Source organism: Dysidea avara, chromosome 4 (genome assembly GCF_963678975.1).
Source record: "Dysidea avara chromosome 4, odDysAvar1.4, whole genome shotgun sequence".
NCBI classification, from domain to species: Eukaryota; Metazoa; Porifera; class Demospongiae; order Dictyoceratida; family Dysideidae; genus Dysidea; species Dysidea avara.
In genome coordinates, this window is record NC_089275.1 from 21356625 (window position 1) to 21377207 (window position 20583).

Consider the following 20583-nt stretch of genomic DNA (forward strand, 5'->3'; position numbering starts at 1 on the left):
CTTCAGACTGACTTTCTTTGTAGTTTAATGTACATGCATGCATGTATACTTGTTTATTTATTTTCTTTGTACTCGACTCTTCCTTGCCATGCCCACACAGGTGTTAATTCATTAACCCTGTTTGGTGGTTGCAAGTGATTGAGGACTCATTTATGTACTTTTTATGTTCAATAATGATGGTTCATCTCTCTGAATGTGTGAAAATCGCATTTTCTTTCTTCCTGTCAATGTACTCACATTGTGGTGTGCTGGCTTCTTGGGCTGCACGACACACTACTGTTATTATTATTATTGAAAACATTACATCATGTACATACATGAGGGGGGTAAATAGTTATCTGAATCTATACTATAGTTCAGATTATTGATGGTACTCTGTCAAAAATCTTCGAGTAATATGGCAGGAACTTAAAATAACACTCTTCTGTAACTTTGGTATTAGTCCTTTGTAATGAATGTTCAAGGTTTTCAAATGTTTCTCCAGGCACAAAGGGACTGATCCGAGAGCACCCAGGACAAGTGGGAGAATGACAACCCGCATGTTCCACATTTTCTGGAGTTCAATCTTCAAATCTGTGTACCGTTGGTGTTTCTCTACAACTTTCTCTGTAACTCTAGTGTCACCTGGAATAGCCACATCAATTAAATAAATTATCTTGGTTAGGTAATCTACACATACAACATCTGGTCGATTGTGTGGTATATGTCTGTCACATTGGATTGTGAAATCCCATAGTAGTTTCATGGAGGTATTCTCCATCACAGGAAGTGGTTGGTGAGTCCACCACTTATCATCAATGGCAAATCCTCCTTGTTTGGATTATTATTATTATTTTAATTTTATCACAGCATAATATACGTGCAAATACATTGCTGGTATACAAAAGAACCTAACTCTAACCAAGAGTGTAGGTTAATGTAAAAAGTTGCCAGCTAGCTATGAGACACACAAAGTACAATAAACAAAGCATCAGTCAAATTGTCAAATAATGCCATAACAATGATGTGGTAGAATATAACACAGTCTTTTAAAATGTCCGAATTAAAGATGTTAGCAAGTTGACCTTGTCTAAATAAAATGTGACCGGATTTGCGAAAAGGTACCTTTTCACACATTTGACATACCAGCAAACAAAATGATGTAACACTTGACTCCTTATACTGCTTAACTTGCTCTTAGTCTCAAAATGTAGCCAGATACTGTAGATACATACATTGAAAATGTCAAGCAATTATATGTCATGATAAAAAAGTTATGAAGCGTTTTAGTACAAAAAATAGGTCAAATTTTGTGTGTGAAAAAGGTACCTTTTTGAAAATCCGGTCACAAATGATAAATTCTTTGGTATGGATCCTAACACCCCAACAATTATAGGAATGATGGATACTTTTCTACATTTCCACACTCTAACAACTTCAATTTTTAAATCCACATATTTTGTTAGCTTATCAACAACCTTTTGAGAAAGTCTGGAATCCCCAGGAATAGCAATATCAATTAGGTAGACTTCATTTGTTTGCTTCAATACCATAGTAATATCAGGATGGTTGTGTTGCAATGAGGTGTCAGTTACAATGGAAAAATCCCACAACAGTTTACAGACATTGTTTTCACAAACTCGTGGAGGACAATGTTTCCACCAAAGATCTTGCACAGGGAATCCAGCTTGCTTTGCTAGCATCCAGTGAACATGAGAAGCAACACGATCATGCCGGCTCTTATATTCTTTTTGTGCTAAAAAGGAACAACAACTTACAAGGTGGTCAATGGTCTCATCAAAAGAACCACAAAGCCGGCATCTAGCTGAGCATGGGGTTTTGTAGATATGAGCTTTAACAGCATATTTTGTGGATAAGGCGTGCTCTTGGGCCGCAAATACAAGTCCTTCCATTTCTTTAGTAAGGTTACCAAAGCGTAGCCACAACCACTGTGATTTAGCACAAATCTGATCAGAAATTTCCCTTATGAATTTCCAATGGAGAGGCTTGCTCTTCCAAGTATGTAGATGTTTGAGGTATTATTATTATTATTATTATTATTATTAACACTTTACAGTGACCAGCAGAAGACAGCACACCAGCAGACACACAGTGCTGACAGCAGTGACCAGCACTGTGTGTCTTGTTGATTGATGGGTCATTCCATGTCAAATCAACCAGGAATTTAGGGTCATCTCTCGGATTTTGACAAAACTTGGTGGGTGTATAGCACCTGTGGTGCTTATCACTCATGCAAATTTTTAGCTCCATACACCTCATAGTTTCTGATTTATGACTACAAAAATTTTGAATATTTCATGAAAAATTGGTCCATCTCTGACCGTAACTTTGTACTGTATAAATATTTTTAAACACAATTTTCACTGATGGAAGACTGTTGATTAACCTTTCCAGTGATCCCTAAATTATGGGATATCTACTTAATTATGGTTCGGAAGTACTGTATTGAAAACTATAATCCTTTATATTTTGAAAAAAGCTGTTTGAAATTCTTTGAATTTTTTTGTGAATGATTGGATCATGGTCTATTGGTAAAATTTTTGTGGTGGGATCACGATGGGCTCAAGAGATATAATGAATTATGTTGTGGTATGTAGTGGAATTTTGTAGTCTATTATTGCTGTATAGGAGTGTACACCTCCTATAACCACCTGCAACAAGGCTACATTGTCTTACAGAGTGAAGGTGTCTAGGTACAGTATTAGTGACCACCTGTATTGAAAGACCATCTATGTGCTGCAGTCACTTTAATTGGATATTAATGTATAGCACCAAAGCATCAACCTTATCTAGCAAATCCAAAAATGGTCCTTATTAGACAAGTTGACTTTACATTACAGATCTGACCTGACAATCATGTGTCCATAAACATATCATGTGAATGTTGTACCATCTCTTCAGAAATATCTTCTTTATTAAGTCGAATCCCACTGTACTGGACTTAGCCCTATTTAAGTTGTGTATGTGGTTGCATAGGTACACACAACAAAACTCCTCAAAGGGATATCTGGACACCTTGATATGCAGGATGCCCGTTTATATTCCCACTCTAGTCGGTGGCAGATCCAGAGGGGGAAGGGGCACAGGGAGCATTTGCCCCTCATCCTCTCCAAAAAAATCATACAAAAGATCGAGATACTCCAAAACAGCAGTCAGTCAATTACTTTAACCTCCACGGTAATTGCAACTTGCATCTGTAGCACTAATCCATGGACATATGTACACTTAGCTATATTTATATAGCCTGCTAGGAATTTAAATGCATTTGGTCCTTTGCATGTCATTCTATACAACAACTTACTTTGGGTTTGTAACTGAACTCGTGACTGCATAATTCCTACAGCTCTTGATCAATGCAAACTACTTAGAAAGCATGATTTATTAGATACTTGTGCTTAAAACTACCCTACAACACAATTTTCAGTCATAAGGCACCTGTAGCTTCCAGGGTTCTGTGCTTCTGTTTTATATAGCTACCTACTATGCTAGTCATGGTGCACTCCTCTAGCCAAACCCTGGATCTTCCCGTGCTAACGGTGCACATACATTTGGACCAAGATGTTTCTGTGGTTTCTGTAATATGAGCATTGTATTATGGTTCTAGGAATGGAGGGGTTTTACCGTATACAAGAATTACTTGCACCTCAATGTGTGAAATTAATTACTAAATTACTTTACACTCATGACTACTTTGAAGATCAAATCATAAATTCATGCACGTACTCACGCAGGATGTAAACATGTTGACCACGTTTTCATGTGCATTTTCCTGTACTGATCTTCAAAGCATGAATGGAGCAAAATACTTTGAAAAACCATTTATTAATTACAGTACTATAAATCACACATTGAGGTACAAGCAAGTTTTCATAATATATAAAAAAACTCTTGGTACAAGTAATGCATCTACTGTATACAGTGTAACTCTTCTATTCCCTGGACCATTGATGAAGTGAGAAACCACAGACTTGTCTTGGGTCCAAACGTACGTACAATTATAAAGTGAGATCAAGAAAACATATCCTGGCTATCAAGGTGTCTGGGTATCCTTTTCGAGGAGGTCTGTTGTACCAATGTAGCCATGCATGCACATAACTTGAAAAGCGTGGAGTGGGGCTATGCATGTAAGTGCACTATGGTGGGATATGACTTAATAAAGTATTTCTGAAGAGATGGTACAACATTCACGTGTTTGTGGATGCATGGTGATCTCATTTAAAGTCCACCTGTATAATAAGAGCCATTTTTTGAATTTGCTAGAAAGGGTTGATGCTTTGGTGCTACCCAATTAATATTCAATTAGAAAAGTATAAATTTACTGCATCACATAAATGGTCTTTCAATACAGGTGGTCGCTAATACAGGTTGCACTGTACCTAGACACCTCCACTCTGTAAGACAAACCTGGCATGGCCTAGTTGCGAGTGATTATTGGAGGTGTACACTCCCATACAGCAATAATAGGCTACAAAATTCCACTGCATGCCACAACATAATTTATTATATCTCTTGAGCCCATCATGGTCCCACCAAAAAAATTGTATCAAACACAGACCATGACCCATTCATTATTCACAGAAGAATTTGAAGAATTTCAAACAGTGTTTTTCAAAATATTAAGGATTATAGTTTTCAGTACAGTACTTTTGAACCATATTTAAGTAGATATCCAATAATTTAGGGATCAATGGAAAGGTCAATCAACGGTCTTCCATCAGTGAAAATTGTGTTTAAAAATATTTACACAGTGTAAAATTACGGTCAATTTTGTAACTAGAGATGGACCAATTTTTCATCAAATATTAAAATATTTGTGGTCATAAATCAGAAACTATGAGTTGTATGGAGCTAAAACTTTGCATGAGTGATAAGCACCACAGGTACTACAAACACACCATGTTTTGTCAAAATCTGAGAGGTGACCCTAAATTCCTGGTTGATTTGACATGATATTACATTCCAGAGAACTGGATAAAAACTCACAGAACTTTTGCAAATTTACATAGCTATCTTATGTAGCATTTTGTTCAATATCTTAGAAATGTAGATTTTATTAATTGCCAAGAAACAAGCATTCCAAATATGTGACCAGATTTGACAAAACCGGTCCAAATCGCACGTCAGGCAAAATTAAACTAACACCACCAGTGGATAGCCTCACTATCGTATTACTAGTTTTGACACTCAGTACTTCTCAAACTACTCGAGGCTGCTTTTAACAAATGTCTTTTCTAGGTGGTGTATATAGAGATCTCGAATGGCAGTATCTGGCCTTGTGAAGGGTCTGGCTTAGCAAGAATCAGTGGTATACTGTTGGATAGCCTGATAATGTTGGCCAGACTTTTTTTCTGTTGATTTTGCTACATATCAGCCACTAAGGAGCCAGCACAGCCCTGTAATCTTGTGTCTGGATTCCAATCGTGGTCTGCCTCCATTTTGAAGTCTATCTCTTTCCCTCCCCACCACCCCCCCCCCCCCCCCCCCCACCCTCCACCCCTTTGTGAGCACTCATGATACTACTTCGCTCGTCCAACTGCTCAGAGTTTCTATCTTATTTGGTGGGAAATTCTGCCTGGAAGTGGTCTGAAAGGTAATAGATTTATGCATCTTTTTGTGTAAATTTCATACACGTGCTTGCTATCATTGGCAAGTTATGCTGACTTGAATTCTTTAAAACCATTTATCTCAAAACTTCTAATGTGCGATTTGGATCGTTTTTCCAAAATCCAGTCATATATAACATTCATCTAGCTGTAAAGGAGCCAAGCACACAAAAACATACTTTAGAATCACTCCATGAATAGTGCTAGCCATCATACACTGACCACACGTCTTTACACTGCTCCAGGATTCTTGGTAGGTCATGTGATCTCATGTGATACTCCAGAATAATTTATATGTGACCATATTTTACAAAGCCAGTCCAAATCGCACACCAGGCAAAATCAAACTAACACCACCAGTGGATAGCCTCACTATTGTACTACTAGTTTTGACACTCAGTACTTCTCAAACTACTCGAGGCTGCGTTTAACAGATGTCTTTTCTGGGTGGTGTAGAGATCTCGAATGGCAGTATCTGGCCTTGTGAAGGGTCTGGTTTGGCAAGAATCAGTGATATACTGGTGGATGGCCTGATAATGTTGGCCAGAAGTTATTTCTGTTGATTTTGCTACTTATCAGCTATTAAGGAGCCAGCACAGCCCTGTAATCTTGTGTCTGGATTCCAATCATGGTCTGTGTGACGGATGTACGAATAGTTCCAATACTGGTCATCACAGTTACCAGGTTCTATTAGGCGGTACATTTGAAGAAAGTCACTCTACTCTTGTCACGTTGCACACACAAGGCGGGAAAGAGTCTTCTAACTAACGCACACACAAAAGATCACGTGTACAACCACAATACTGAATAACTATAGTAAACCTAACCTAATACATGAACATCAAGTTTAGCTATGAATAGAGTAAGTCAGTCATCATTCTCGACATCCTCCGGGGGGTGACGAAGTATATCAGTCCATTCTTTCAACTGTTCCCTTGCTCTCACTGCAGCTCTCCTGGGATGTCTGTGTGAGGTCCTACTATCACTTGGCTCTACTGTTGACTCAGGTTCCTGTTGGGGAGACTCCATACTTGAAGAATGTTCCACTTCTAAGGGGTAGAGACGTGCAATTGGATGATTGGTACGCCCACTTGCTGTACGTACAGTAACTGATCTAACATATTGATTGTTTCCTTTCACAAGTTCTTCAATCACTCCAAGTTTCCACTGGGAACCTAGTGTGTCTTCATGTATTTGAACCACATCACCTATCTTGACTGCTTGCTCAGTAGTACCTGTTTTATGCGGTGTACTTCTCGCAGTGATGTCAAATACTCCTTCCTCCAGCGTGATTGAAAGTGTTGTAACAACAAGCCTTGTCTGTCTAGCCAACTTCTCAATTGATTAGCAGAGTGGTAATCTGGATCAGTCATCTCTTCATCGTCCACATCTGGGTGTGGTAGAGGAACAATCCGGCGTCCACACAACAGGTGTGAAGGTGTAAGTGGCTCTGGGTCTTCTGTGGTGGATGAGAGGTAGGTCAGTGGTCGATCATTAAGCACTGCCTCTACTTCAACAATGGTGGTCTGTAAAACAGTCAGAGTAATGAAGGCTCGGCCTAACGTCTTCTTCAGAGACATCTTCACCATCCCAACTAGTCTCTCCCATAAGCCCCCATACCATGGGGCTCTCTTGGGGATGAACCTCCACATTGTACCCTTGTGCATTAAGGCAGACTTCAGTGTAGGTGACTGAAACAGTTCATTCAACTCCTTGGCTGCTGATGTATATGTTGACGCATTGTCTGATATAACCAGACGGGGCAGTGACCTCCGGGCAGCAAACCTTCAGAAAGTCTGTAGAAATGTTACTTCTGTGAGGTCAGTTACCACTTCAAGATGAATTGCACGGGTGCTGGCTCAAGTGAACAGACAGACATACACCTTGTACTCACCAACTACACCTTCATTCTTCACATACATTGCTCTTGTAAAATCAACTCCGGTTACACTAAAGGGAGGTCCATCCTGAACTCTGGCCAGTGGCAATGGTGGAGGGTCAGGGGTAGGGAATGGTTTTCCGGTAACTCTACGGCAGATCACACACTTTCGCAGTAACTTTGCCACTACTCTCCGTGCTGCTGGGATCCAATAACATTGTCTCAGAGCTGTTACAGTGTGCCCCCATGTAGTCGAGTGGCATGAGTAGCATACACAGTTAGTGAAGTGAATCTATGAGTGGCAGGGAGGAGATAGGGGAACTTGGTGTTGTATCCTACTGACATACTACATGTCCAACTTACTGCAGCAGAAGTAGAGGTATTATTATTTGACCCAGTTGAGGAACCCCACGAAGTGAACAAGTATTCTACGATGGCAGACATCATTGGCATAGAGAGGTACAGTACATTATCTAAACTGTTGTATGTGACCGCATATGTGCTAAGAATCATTGAATGTGTTAAATCACATGGATCCAAGCCCACAGGGCCAATTACAGCCAGTGAACTAAGTAAGGCACAGATGTTATGGGTTAAAAGCTTCCAGCATTCAACATACCTGAAGGAAATTACTTCCCTGCAGAAAAGCCAGATATCCAGTAGACGCCTCACACTTGTCAGACAGCTACGACTGTTTTTGGACTCTTCCAACATTATTCGGTGTGGTGGGAGGATACATAATGCTTCAGTTAACAAGTCTGCAGGATTTTCTGCAGATGGGCAGTAACCCCACCACTGAACAGGACAGACTTTGGTGATTGTCGACACACGATTCGAAACAAACTGCTGTAATTTCTTGTTACTATTAAGCCAATGGAGCACAATTTGGCTGTAACACCACATGTGGGTCGGATCAATCTGGCATTGAATTGAAGAGGTGATCATAGTCAACATCTGTGCCGTGATAGTGACACCCATTAGCTCAAGTCTGGGTAAAGTTAGCTGCTTCAGTGGAGCTACCCTGTTCCTGGCGATCACAAAGGCTGTTATGTTCCCTTGACGGAAATATGACACTGCACCGTAGGCCTTGGTACTGGCATCACAAAATATGTGCAGCTCAACTGGAGCATCTATACTCATTCCATTCTTCCAGTAACATCTAGGTATTGAAACAGTGTGCAGATGTTGAAGATCATGAAGGATGGTCTGCCATTGCTGTTGATACTCTGATGGGAGTGGAACATCCCACGGTAACTTCTTCTGCCATAGCTGTTGTAGCAGTAGCTTAGCACTAATTGTAACTGGGGCTGTGAAACCCAGTGGATCAAAAACTCTTGAGGACTGCTGCAACACTTCACATTTTGTGGCCGAAGACTGATCAGTAGAAAAAAACTTCTGAGCAAGTGACAAATTATCATTGGTAGTGTTCCACACTAGTCCAAGAGTGTTGATCTGTTCACAACTATCTGCAACTTGATCCTTCTCAGCTATGCTACGTAACTGTTTGCTGTTAGATGCCCAGCTCCGTAAGTTGAAGTTAGCCTCAGATAGTGCTGTTCTAGCTTCAGTATAGTATGCCACAGTCTCCTCCTCAGTGGGACACCCTGATAGAATGTTGTCTACGTACAGATTCTGGAGAAGATCCTTGGATATGGTGGAACTACACTGTGTTAAATGGCAGTGGAGGGCAGCGTGCAGCATAAATGGAGAGCTGGCTGATCCAAACAAGACAACTCTAAAGCGATAGGTTTGAAGTGGACTCTCAGGATCACCAGGACAGCATGGCCAGAGAAAATGGGTAAAATCACGATCATTGTGATGTAACTGGATGTGTAGAAGCGCCTTTTCAATATCAGCACTGATACCAAACTTGTGACCACGGAAACGGATAGGGATAGTAGGAAGTTGTTGGAGAAACGGAGGTCCTGTTTCCAAACAATCATTCAAACTGGCCAAGTGTTTGGCTTCACGGCTGCTGCAGTCATATACTATCCTGAGAGGAGTTGTCACTGAGTCCTTGTGTACCCCATGGTGTGGTATGTAGTGGCATGGCTTGTTCAATTCTGAGTCAGGTACCTTCTCAATGAAACCACGTCTGAGCTGTTCCTCCATTATTCTATTGTATACTTTAAACATATCAGGTGTACTGTTGAGTTTATGAGTCAGTGACCATACTCGTCGTTCACAGGTGAACTTGTTGGTAGGTAGCACGGGGTGATTGGGTTTCCACGGAAACTTCACTAGGTAGGTACCATCACTCTGACATGTTACTGAGTCACGTAGGTACTCCTGCAGAAAGGTAGATGATTGTTTGTTTTGCACAAGGTCAGTTTCCCACACATCTCCACTAGGCATAACATTTGGTGAATCGTACAGTGATACAGAACTAAGGTGAAACACACTAAATGTCATAGAGGTGGTGTAATTATACAGTGGTCCTGAAAGTAAATATCCAAGTTTGGATTCAACAGCAGTGGGACCTGGTCCTCGAATCACAGTTTCTTGTACAATGGACCAATAGGTGTCAGCTCCAATGAGCATGGAAGTGTTGATGTTATCATTGTCTGACATTGCATGGTTCAGACGGAGGTCCTTCAAATACGACAGCTGCTTCACATAAGTGAAAGGAAGATTACGGAGTGGCTGAGCAATTCTCGGAGTGATGAGGACGGATATTGGTATCTCAGTGCCTTCAGTAGTCTCTAAGTGGACTGTAGCAACTGGAAGAGTCTGGTTGGAGGCCTCTGGTGCTCCAAATGCGGCAATGACAACACATTCTCTTCTCTTGGAGTTAAGGTGTAAACAATCAGCTAGACTTTCTGTAATGAATGAGCATTGCGCTCCCTCGTCTAATAAAATATTTACTGGTGTAGAATGGTTGTTCGTTCTCACTGTGGCAACAGCTGTCTTCAGAAAGCATACCTTAGCTGGTTGAGGGTGTGACAAAGCAGTGTTAATTAAATTCTGTGCAGTTTGAGTGGGAGGATTTGGTGGCTGTTCTTGACTGGTTGAAGATGATTTATTAGAGCTACCATTGGTAGTTGAAATCTGTGGGTTGTGTGTTCCTCGACACAAACTAGTATGGTGTCACTCCTTGCAACGTTTACGGCGGCCCTTTGACTGACACTGACTTACTCTGTGGTGACCGAGACAATTAAAACACAGCTTCTCTCGTTTGACAATGTCCATGCGTTTAGATGGGTCTGGGATGGCATCACACTGGGAAGCTGGATGTGGACCCTTACAAAATATACACTTCAGAGGTTTCCTTGTGTCAGGTCTGCTCGTGGCTCCTGTGAGAAAAGATGCGGTGGAGCAGTGATGACCTTCAGATTGGGGAGGTGGAAGAAAGGCACCAGCTTCGAGGACTCTGATCTCCTTCGCAATACTCTGTCTTAGCTGGTCAAGTGTCCACTCTAGATGGCTGTGTTCCCTGGCCAAAATTTTCCTCACATCAGTCGGAAGTTTTCCTAGTACCATAGGAACCAGTAGGGCCCCATAAGACCCAGATGATTTCCCCAAAGCAGTCAGCTCACGCACATGATTCTCAATGGAATCATAAAAATAATGTTCTTAAACTTGTTATAGTGTTGTTAGCATGTGGCAAGTTCATAAGTGCATGCATGTGGGCATTGATTATTTTCTGCTGTTCACCAAATCTCTCTCTCAAGACATCTAAAGACTGATGGTAGTTAACACTGGTTAAAGGAAACCCAGTAATAGCTCTTGCAGCTTCACCTTCAAGGTGTGCCCTCAAATAATTAAGTTTCTCAACATTCGTTAACACATTATTTGAATGTACAGCAGAGTCAAAAGAGTCCCAAAATGTCTGCCACTTCAATGGGTCACCTCCAAAAATAGGTAGTGTCAGCTTGGGAAGGCGGCTGACATTCTGGGAGCTTCCAGCAAATGTATTAACATACCCCTGAGCTTGAGTTTCTGTAGGCTGTTCAGTACTATCACAACGTAGTGACTGATCTTGTGGAGCATTGCTCACAGTGGTATCTTCAGATGGTTGGGCTTGCTCACTGATTGTAGATTGGATCACTGATGCTGAAGGCTGAGTTTGTACATTACTAGTCTGCGGTTGAAAGGGTGGAGCCTGGACATTAAGTGGCTTAGGTCTCGCCAACACTGCTTTGATTAGTGCAATCTTCTCTGCGACATTGTACTTAATTTCCTCTGTATCTAGGATCTCCATTTCCAGTGCATCAGCATCCTCTATTGTTGCTTGGATCTCAGTATCCATGTCCGCCAAGGTTGCTCTCTTAGCCTCAATCTGCTTCAATGATGTTTGGAGGGTGACGGTGACTCTCTCATTAGGAGCTTCATCACTGTCTATTATGGGAGTGATCTTTCCAAACACTTGTGTGAGGTGAGCGCGGTGAGCCCTTCTCGACACTCGGAGGTGTGAAACTTCCATGGAAGATAGCCAACTGTAATAAACGAACAAGAACAACAGTATTGAGAGGAAGAGTCGCTTGCCTTACTGGGTACCGTTATCCTTTTGCCACAGTACCAGACTTTTCAATGGCGGGTTACAATAGAGAGTAAGGCCAGCGATCCCAACTGGTCACAGCACCAATGTGACGGATGTATGAATAATTCCAATACTGGTTGTCACAGTTACCAGGTTCTATTAGGCGGGACATTCGAAGAAAGTCACTCTACTCTTGTCACATTGCACACACGAGGCAGGAAAGAGTCTTCTAACTAACGCACACACAAAGGATCATGTGTACAACCACAATACTGAATAACTATAGTAAACCTAACCTAATACATGAACATCAAGTTTAGCTATGAATAGAGTAAGTCAGTCATCATTCTCGACAGTCTGCTTCCATTTTGAAATCTATCTCTTGCCCTCTCCACCACCCCCCACCCTCCACCCCTTTGTGAGCATTCTTCACTCATCCAACTGCTTAGATTTTCTATCTTAGTTGGAAGGAAACTCTGACAAGTACTGGAAGTGGTCTGAAAGGTAATAGATTTATGCATCTTTTTGTGTAGATTTCATACATGTGCTTGCTATCATTAGCAAGTTATGCTGACTTTAATTCTTTAAAACCGTTTATCTCGAAATTTTTGATGAGCGATTTGGATCATTTTTCCAAACTCCAGTCATATTATAAAACTTTTAACATACAGTGTATAGCAAAGAACTTACCAGGCTGTTGAGTCATTTCATTTCCTTTCACCCTAGTATTATCACTGTCCATGTCAGCCTTTTGTCAATCACATGATACCTATCAGCTGAATTGCCAGTACATAACAAACAAAATGGAGTCAAGCAAATTTCATTATGGCTTTTTATTTACTGTTATGTTACTAAGGAAAATTAAGAGATAATATGTGCTTTCAAGGTACAACATGAAGTTCTGGGCTCATTGAATGCAATGAAGGAAAGGACCTTTTAAACTGAAATTTACAGTGCAGTAAAATGGTTTTTGTACTTTTTATTTTTATCAGTCTTTGTGCTATGGGAGTTGTTGGAATTGTTAAAATGTTTACTGGATAATACATTTTCAGTGTTTGTGTATTTTAATGGCTGTGGGTTTAAGGGTTAATTAAGCAAATTATCCTAATTAACTACTTTAGTTCCATTATAAACTTGGAAAAGATTGAGAAATAAAGGCAATGTATTGCAGAGACTTGTACCTCCCCAAATTCCTGGGGGGGGGAATGGTTATGTCTATACAGAGGACTCTGTTTTGTCCAACCCTAATGTTCTCAGGCAATGGCAAAAGGTTCAGATTAGTGAATTATTCAGATACATAGCTGAAGCCCATACAATATTATACAGAGTTCTGATACAATACTCTAATAGAACATACACCTGCACATAAAATACTCTAATAGAATAGTCATTTCCAATTTCAGAAAAAGGTTGGATAGCTGAGAGCATGCTGTATATCTTCTGCTGTAATAAACATGTCTTTTGCAGTGGTCATTTGGAATAACTTGCTGGGAGGTGTTTGCTCTTGGGCTACAACCATATGCTACTGTTGATACACTAGATATGGGAACATACCTTATGAAGGGAAATGTACTAGACAAGCCATCCCTTAGCTCTGATGAAATGTAAGTATCGTGACTGTAGCCATTGTGTGTAAAAGAACTGTTAAACAGTTACATGCTAGATTACCAACCATATAAATTTAAGGTTTAATTGCTCAACAAAAGATATCGCAATTAGAGTATTTCTATGAGATGGTAAACAATCATCAAACTCATCATACAACTTAACTAGGGACCAGTGAGCTGTAAAGTGAAGCCCAAGGGGTCAAATCATTATCAAAAATCCTACTGACAGTGTTGGGCAAGTTACTTTTTAAAGTAACTAGTTACATATTACTCTATTTAGTTACAGTTACTTAAATCCCAGTGCGTGGGAGTATCAAAGCGCCGCGCTGGGTTATAACTACCATACAGCTAGACAGAGCGGCACTGCTACTGTATGATATATTATTAATTATCACCCAGTGATAACTAACTTATCACCCTGTTGCGGAGCCACTCAGTCTCATTCGTGACATCATAATAACCGCAAATGGCATTGTTTACCAATGGAACAAAGAGCCAAATAAGGAAATATTGATACAAAATACACCAATACAGCACTTAAACTAGCTTAAAACTGTTAATCCTTTACACAGTAACACTACAAGTTACCAATACGATAGTTTAACAAATGTCAAGAATAGTCCGTGACGATTTTCGCTCCAGCAATCACTCCCAACGGTCACTATGGTGAAGAACTAACTTCCTCTAACTTCATCGTTCCATCTCGGACTACGGTAGCCACTTGTTGATCTTTATTTTTCTCTTGCACACCACCATACCAACTTCTGACAAAGGCAAATCGTACCTAGAACCGCTGCTTCGTAACACAGCCCTTCGCTACAGTTTGTAGGCAGTATGTAAAGTCTCTCTTGTAGCTACGAAGTAGAATCTCCACACAATTCGGACGAAATCTTGAGCACAGTGACAGGAACTCAAACCGGAACTTAATTTATTATCCGTAAACTTCTGCACACTCCCGCGCACTGGGATATAAAATAGTTATATCCCATATACTCGGATGATATAATTGTTATTACACTCGTCCTCGGCTCTGCCTCGGACTCATGTAATAACAATGATATCACCCTCGTAACGGGATATAACTATAACATATTACCCATAAAATAAAGTAACTATAATAATATTACATATTATATTACTTTGTGTCCACAGCCTTAAGCTGTCACGTGTGAAACTACCTCCTTATCACGTGACATGATTTCATTGTTGGGCAATGTGCAAATCTTGGTTATAAGTAAGAAGCTGGTGAATAAGCTTCATTCAGTAGGCTTCAATACTTCATTATGGCTAGGCAATACTCAGTGGATTACTAACGAGATTAGTAACTTCGTTACTTGTAGTAATAATATTACATAATATTAGACTCGTTACAGTAACTATATTACTTAGGTAACGCGTTACATTTGTAAGTAAAGTAACTTGAGTTATATTACCTTTTTTTATAGCGTTTTTCGTTATATTACTTAGGTACCATAATATTACATAACGCGTTACATAAGTAACGCGTTACTCCCAACACTGCCTACTGAATACAGATATTAATCCAGACCCAGCGGTGACTTAAACCCCCAGTGAGTGTCTCAATACTTCATAAAAATTTAGCTAATTCATTCTAATGCATGGGTGTGGTCTTAAGTTCTATTAAGGATAGTTATAAGCTACAGTAATAGCATGAGTTAATAATAGTGGAGGGAGAGTGTCTAACGCTGCATAGGCCTGTAAAAAATGATACTGAGAAATTCAAAGGGATTCTTTCTGTAAAACTCTGTAATTTGTAGTATTCTCCATAGGTGAAGATTGTTTCAATCATTGCATTTCTTTGTTCTCTCAGTGTGCAATCATCACATTTCCTTGTTCTGCATGTGTGAACATTTTTACACATCTGAAGGAATCCCTTTGAATTTCTCAGGATCATTTTATACAGGCCTATACACTGTTAGATACTCTCCCTGAACTATTATTAACTCTTGGTAATGGGTATCATGTAACCAAGGAACCACCACCTGTCGTGCTAATTAGCCAATACTAATAGCAATAAAACAGCATGAATAAAGTAGGGGTTAAATTTGTGCATTAGATGATGGTCTCACTTGTTAAGCATTTTTTAGTTAGACAATAGAGCAGCTCAGCGACAAATTTGATGTAACTTTGTGATAAAAGCACCAAATTTTCTGTGGAAGTGGAGTAAGGTATACTAAAGCATTTGATATGGTGCCATGTCAAAATCATCGCCTAAGGCGATGTTTAGAGACTTTTAAATTAGGCTATAAACACACTTCAAGCTGGTTGGGAAACCATACTAATGCATTACACGTCTTTGTTTACATTTGCAATCAGAAAATCTTTCAAAATGTGGTACAATAAATTGTTTTTAAACACCTCTACAGGAGCCAATATTTCAGTGTAAAATAATTTATATTTCAGAATACTCAGTCTCACATATCAATAGCGTTTGACCTAGTTTCCTATTATTACTAGCTGTTAGTAGTCGCTTATACATGGGTATGCATGCCATATATCTGCAGCACATGATTATAAATATATACTCACTAGGCTTGTGTCGATTATGCCAGCCTAATTTAAGGCATAGTAGGAGATGAAAAGTATAAAACGTAATGCTGGCATAATGGAGCATGATTGTAGCATAATGGGGTAAATTTCTGCCACATAAGTATAGTAACTTCTACTATAACAGTCACAAAGTCAAGGGCTAACCTGCATACAAAATTACTATGATATATTTTGCCTATAACTTGGCCTATAGTTTCTGAGGGACTACAGATATGCCCACAGACCCCCTGCTCTAATATGCCTACTAAATCTAGAGCACATGCACCCTCTTTTCAAGCTATTGCTATTATTTGTATGTTGCAGTTAAAGTAACACTTCTCCATTCACAATTTATAATTATCACATGAAGAATTTCTCTGCACAAAGAAAAACCCGCACGATAAAAAGCATAGTGCATTTCTGAAAACTGTGAAAAGCATAAAACAAGCATAAAAGGCGAAATTTGAAGAAATACCAAAAAGCATAATAGGAAAATTTTGGAGCATAATAGACTCAAGCCTAATATTTACCCACCATGCTTTGGAACTTCAACCTTTTTCTTAGCTCGCCACTGTTGGTTGTGTGTCGAATTCGCAAGAGATGTGAACAGGAAACAATCTTCTGACTTTGCTAGTCTGGAACAAAGCTTAAAGAATTTCCAGCACCAGATGGATGCTCTATGCCAGGAGATTGCCTTGAACTGTCCATGGCATGCCTCTATCGAATAATATGTTGGGGAGTGAGGACAATGATAATCTTGTTACTCCACAAATTCCGGAACTTCTGGGTCCACAGGCTCATTGGTGCTGTGTCTTTCTGGAACAGACTGGGTGGAAAAGATGGAGATACTGCAACCCCTCAAAGAAGGAGACCTTTGTAAAAATGTGTGGATGGAGAACCTCACGCAGATCACTGCAGTCAGTGTGACAGCAGATGCATTGCTAAAAAGTGAACCTTTGCATCCCTTGGAAACAACAATCGCGTCGATCTCAGAAACAACTGCACACTACCGAAGGTAGCTGTAATGAAAGTACCAACTCTGGACAAAGTCATGGCATCGCACTGCTCGAAGAGCACAAAGTTGAATGACTGGAGTCTCTCCATAGGATTGCAAGCCCTGACTCTGGACACCCTGGCACCACTAACGAATGTCCTGGAGCTATTCCACTTGGATGCAGAGGGGATACCATCAAATTAAGTGGCCAAGGCTGTGGAGTCAGTGAAGACCCTCTTGGGGAATGCCTCCTGCCACATCTCAACTCTAAGAGTACTTGAAGAGTAGAATGAGGATCTTGTGACTTCGGCACAAGACCACAAAGCAGATTTCCTTAAGGCTGCCCCACTGCTGTTTGGGCCAGAGTTTCCCAAGGATGCTACAACCCACTTGGAACAGGTGACAGCACTACGGAAGGCCAGATATGCTCCTTCAACCTCATTGGTTTTATTGGAGAGGCCAGTCATGTGAACTTCCAGGACAGCCCCACTACCAATAGCAGACCAGCACCATACTACCCGACTATGAAACATCAGTAGGGAGGACCAAAGAGACCCTCCCACAAAGCCAGAAATTTACTGGAACCCTGTACACCTAGCTGCATGTATGTTTCCAATACAAACATTAGATGTGTGGTATAGTGACACTAATTAGAATCCCAATCACGCGATGACCTAACTACATGCATAAAACACCTCATACTACCTAACTATACATACACATATATGTCTGTTTCCTACATCTCCCCCTCCCTCATTGAGTGGCATGGGTACATGTACAGTCTATGTCATTTCCAGGCAGGGTCCTCAATTAGCCTTCTGGTGAGGTGTTTGACATGTGTAGAGCGGCGAGGTTCATCTGGTGATTGTTGTGGGAGTTCCTCTGGTGAGTGTTGTAGTTCATCTGGCGATTGCTGTGGTGGCAGTTCAGCAGGAAATACTGGTTGATTGAGGCTAACAGGGATGGACAAGAGAACACGTCTTTTTATAAAGCGCCAGTTGCAAATAAAAACTCTGCCACTTTGGGTTTTGATGTAGTACTTGCGGTGTGAACTGACTGCAATTACCGTCCCGTATGTCTCCCAGAGCCTTGTTTGTGGATGCTGGATAGCCACACTAGATCCAACATGGATATCTGGGAGTTCGTGGGTGTGAGTGTTGTAATATTTTCCAGCCGTTTGGAGGTGGTGTTCCCTTTGCACATCAGCTTCTTGAAATTTGTGCTGCCATTCCGGTGCGAATGAGCATCTGTGGGCTGGAAGTATGTCCTGGACAGGGTGCCCATATAGCTTTTGTGCTAGTGAGAGGCTGTCCTTACGGGATGGAGTATTCCGGTATTGTAGGAGGGCTCGACATAGGTGGTCATGATCTATCTGTCGGCCATTCCATGATGTGGAGATGAGTTTTTTCATTGCCTTAACGGTGGCTTCTATTTTCCCGTTGCTTTGTGGGTAATACGGGGATGAGAGCTTGTGTGTAAAGCCCCACTGTCTTGCAAAGTCATTGAATTTCTTGGATTTGAATTGGGGACCGCCATCTGACCACACTGTCTCTGGAATTGCCGTGCGGCAGAAGGATTGCCTGATGGCTGTGATACTTTACCAGAAGTTGTGCCCCGATCCGTAGGGATAATGGCTGGCCAATCGGTGTAGCAATCAACTAAGATCAGGTAGTTTCATCCCGTGTATGCACAAAGATCAACTGCAATTTCTTGGAATTAGCCGTGATGGTCTTGGTTTCTGGATTATCGGTTCTTTTGCATTTGAGGGTAAGTAGTCTTGACATTTTTGACAGTTAAGGATAACATTGTCTATTGTGTTATCTATCCCTGGCCAGTACACAGTAAGCCGGGCTCGTTGTTTGGTTCTTACTGACCCTTGATGTGATTCATGTAGTTGTGATAGCACTTCTTTCCGCATTTGTGTGGGGATCAGTAGATGGCATCCATTGACAATGAGGTTGTCATCCAACGTGAGATGCTGCCTGACATTCCAGTACTTTCTACATGGTTCTGGTAGTTGATGGCGATGGGTAGGAATCCATTGAGGATAAACCCTTTGAGCATCTGGTACTCTTCATCCTGTTCTGCTGTTCTGCAAAGATGGTTTAAGGGTATGCATTGTGTTGTCACTGGTGTGCGCTCGTAGCTCTGCAATGGACATCTCCTGATTATTGAAGGCATCGACTTCTGCGAGTACTTCTGTTGATAGTGAGTCAGATGCTGGACTACGTGAGAGGGCATCTGGGGCATTGTTCTTGCTGCCCTTGCACCACTCAGCAGTGAAATTGTAGGCCATGAGCCTGGTTTTAAGTCATTGTAATCTAGGATTTTCAACCTCATCCAGGCGATACGAATTGAGGATTGGGAGCAGGGATTGTGGTCTGTGATCACTGTAAAATGCTGTAGTCCTGATAGGAAGATCTTGCATTTTAGGGTGGCCCAGCATACAACTAGCATTTCTAGCTCTACTGTGGCATATCGTGACTCGGCAGCTGAGAGGAAATGAGATCCTGCCTGGACGAGGGTCCAGGTGCTATCTTTCGACCTCTGTTGGAGGATAAATCCCAGGCCTTGTCTGCTCGCATTGGTACACAGCCGTGTGGGCTTGTTCAGATCAAAGAAAGACAATGTTGGTGCGGTAGTGAGGGAACCCTTGGCCTTCATGAAGGCATCGTCATGGTGTGGTATCCAGAAAAAATTGTTTTTGGTGCTAAGCAATTAGCGCAGAGGTGTTAGCAACAATGCCATAGAGTTGTTGCATGTGGAGAGTTGATTTGCCAAACCAAAGAAAGTGTGCAGATCAGAGTGATTAGCTGGCGTTGGGAAGTTGTTGATGGCATCTGTGATGGATGAATCCACCTGGTATCCTTCAGCGGATAGGCGGAATCCAGCGAAAGAGACTTCAGTTTGACAGAATTTACATTTGTCCATGTTTAGAGTGATGTTCATGTCTGCGCATCATTGTAAGAATGCTCTGATGTGGTTGGCATGTTGTACAATGTCGTGGTCATATATGACTATGTCATCTACAATGCGACGAAATCCTGATAAGCCTGCAAAAGCATCCACCATGCGGCGATTGTAATGTTTGGATATCGATGATATTCCATAAGGGATGCGTAGGTATTTGAATCTGCCATGCGGGGTGATGAAAGTTGTTAACAGTTGGCTTTCTGGGTCTAGAGGGCATTGATGGTAACCTTTCATGGCATCTAGGATGGTGAAGAATTTAGCCTTAGTTGCAGAGATGTCGGTGACGGCTTCTGCTGGTGTAGCAGATTGATATAGCTCGCGCTTCACATAGCGATTCAAATGGGAGAGATTCACACACATGCAGATGCTGTCTGAGTTTTTCTTGGGGGTTACGACGATTGTTGCGCACCATTCAGTAGCTTCGGTGATTGGGGCAATGATGTTTTGTTTCTGTAGGAGTTCTAGTTCAGCTTTCAGTTTCTCATGGTACGCAAAGG

The 20583-nt window shown here is 41.1% G+C and overlaps 1 protein-coding gene across 1 annotated transcript in view; it reads left to right on the top strand.

Annotated features, from left to right (window-relative positions):
* Window positions 1-20583, top strand: part of LOC136254264 (insulin-like growth factor 1 receptor) — a 250582-nt gene that overhangs the window by 210786 nt on the left and 19213 nt on the right. Inside the window, exon 13 of the mRNA XM_066046928.1 lies at window positions 13430-13566. Within this exon, the coding sequence (XP_065903000.1) occupies window positions 13430-13566 (137 nt within the window). The remainder of the gene's footprint in view (window positions 1-13429; window positions 13567-20583) is intronic.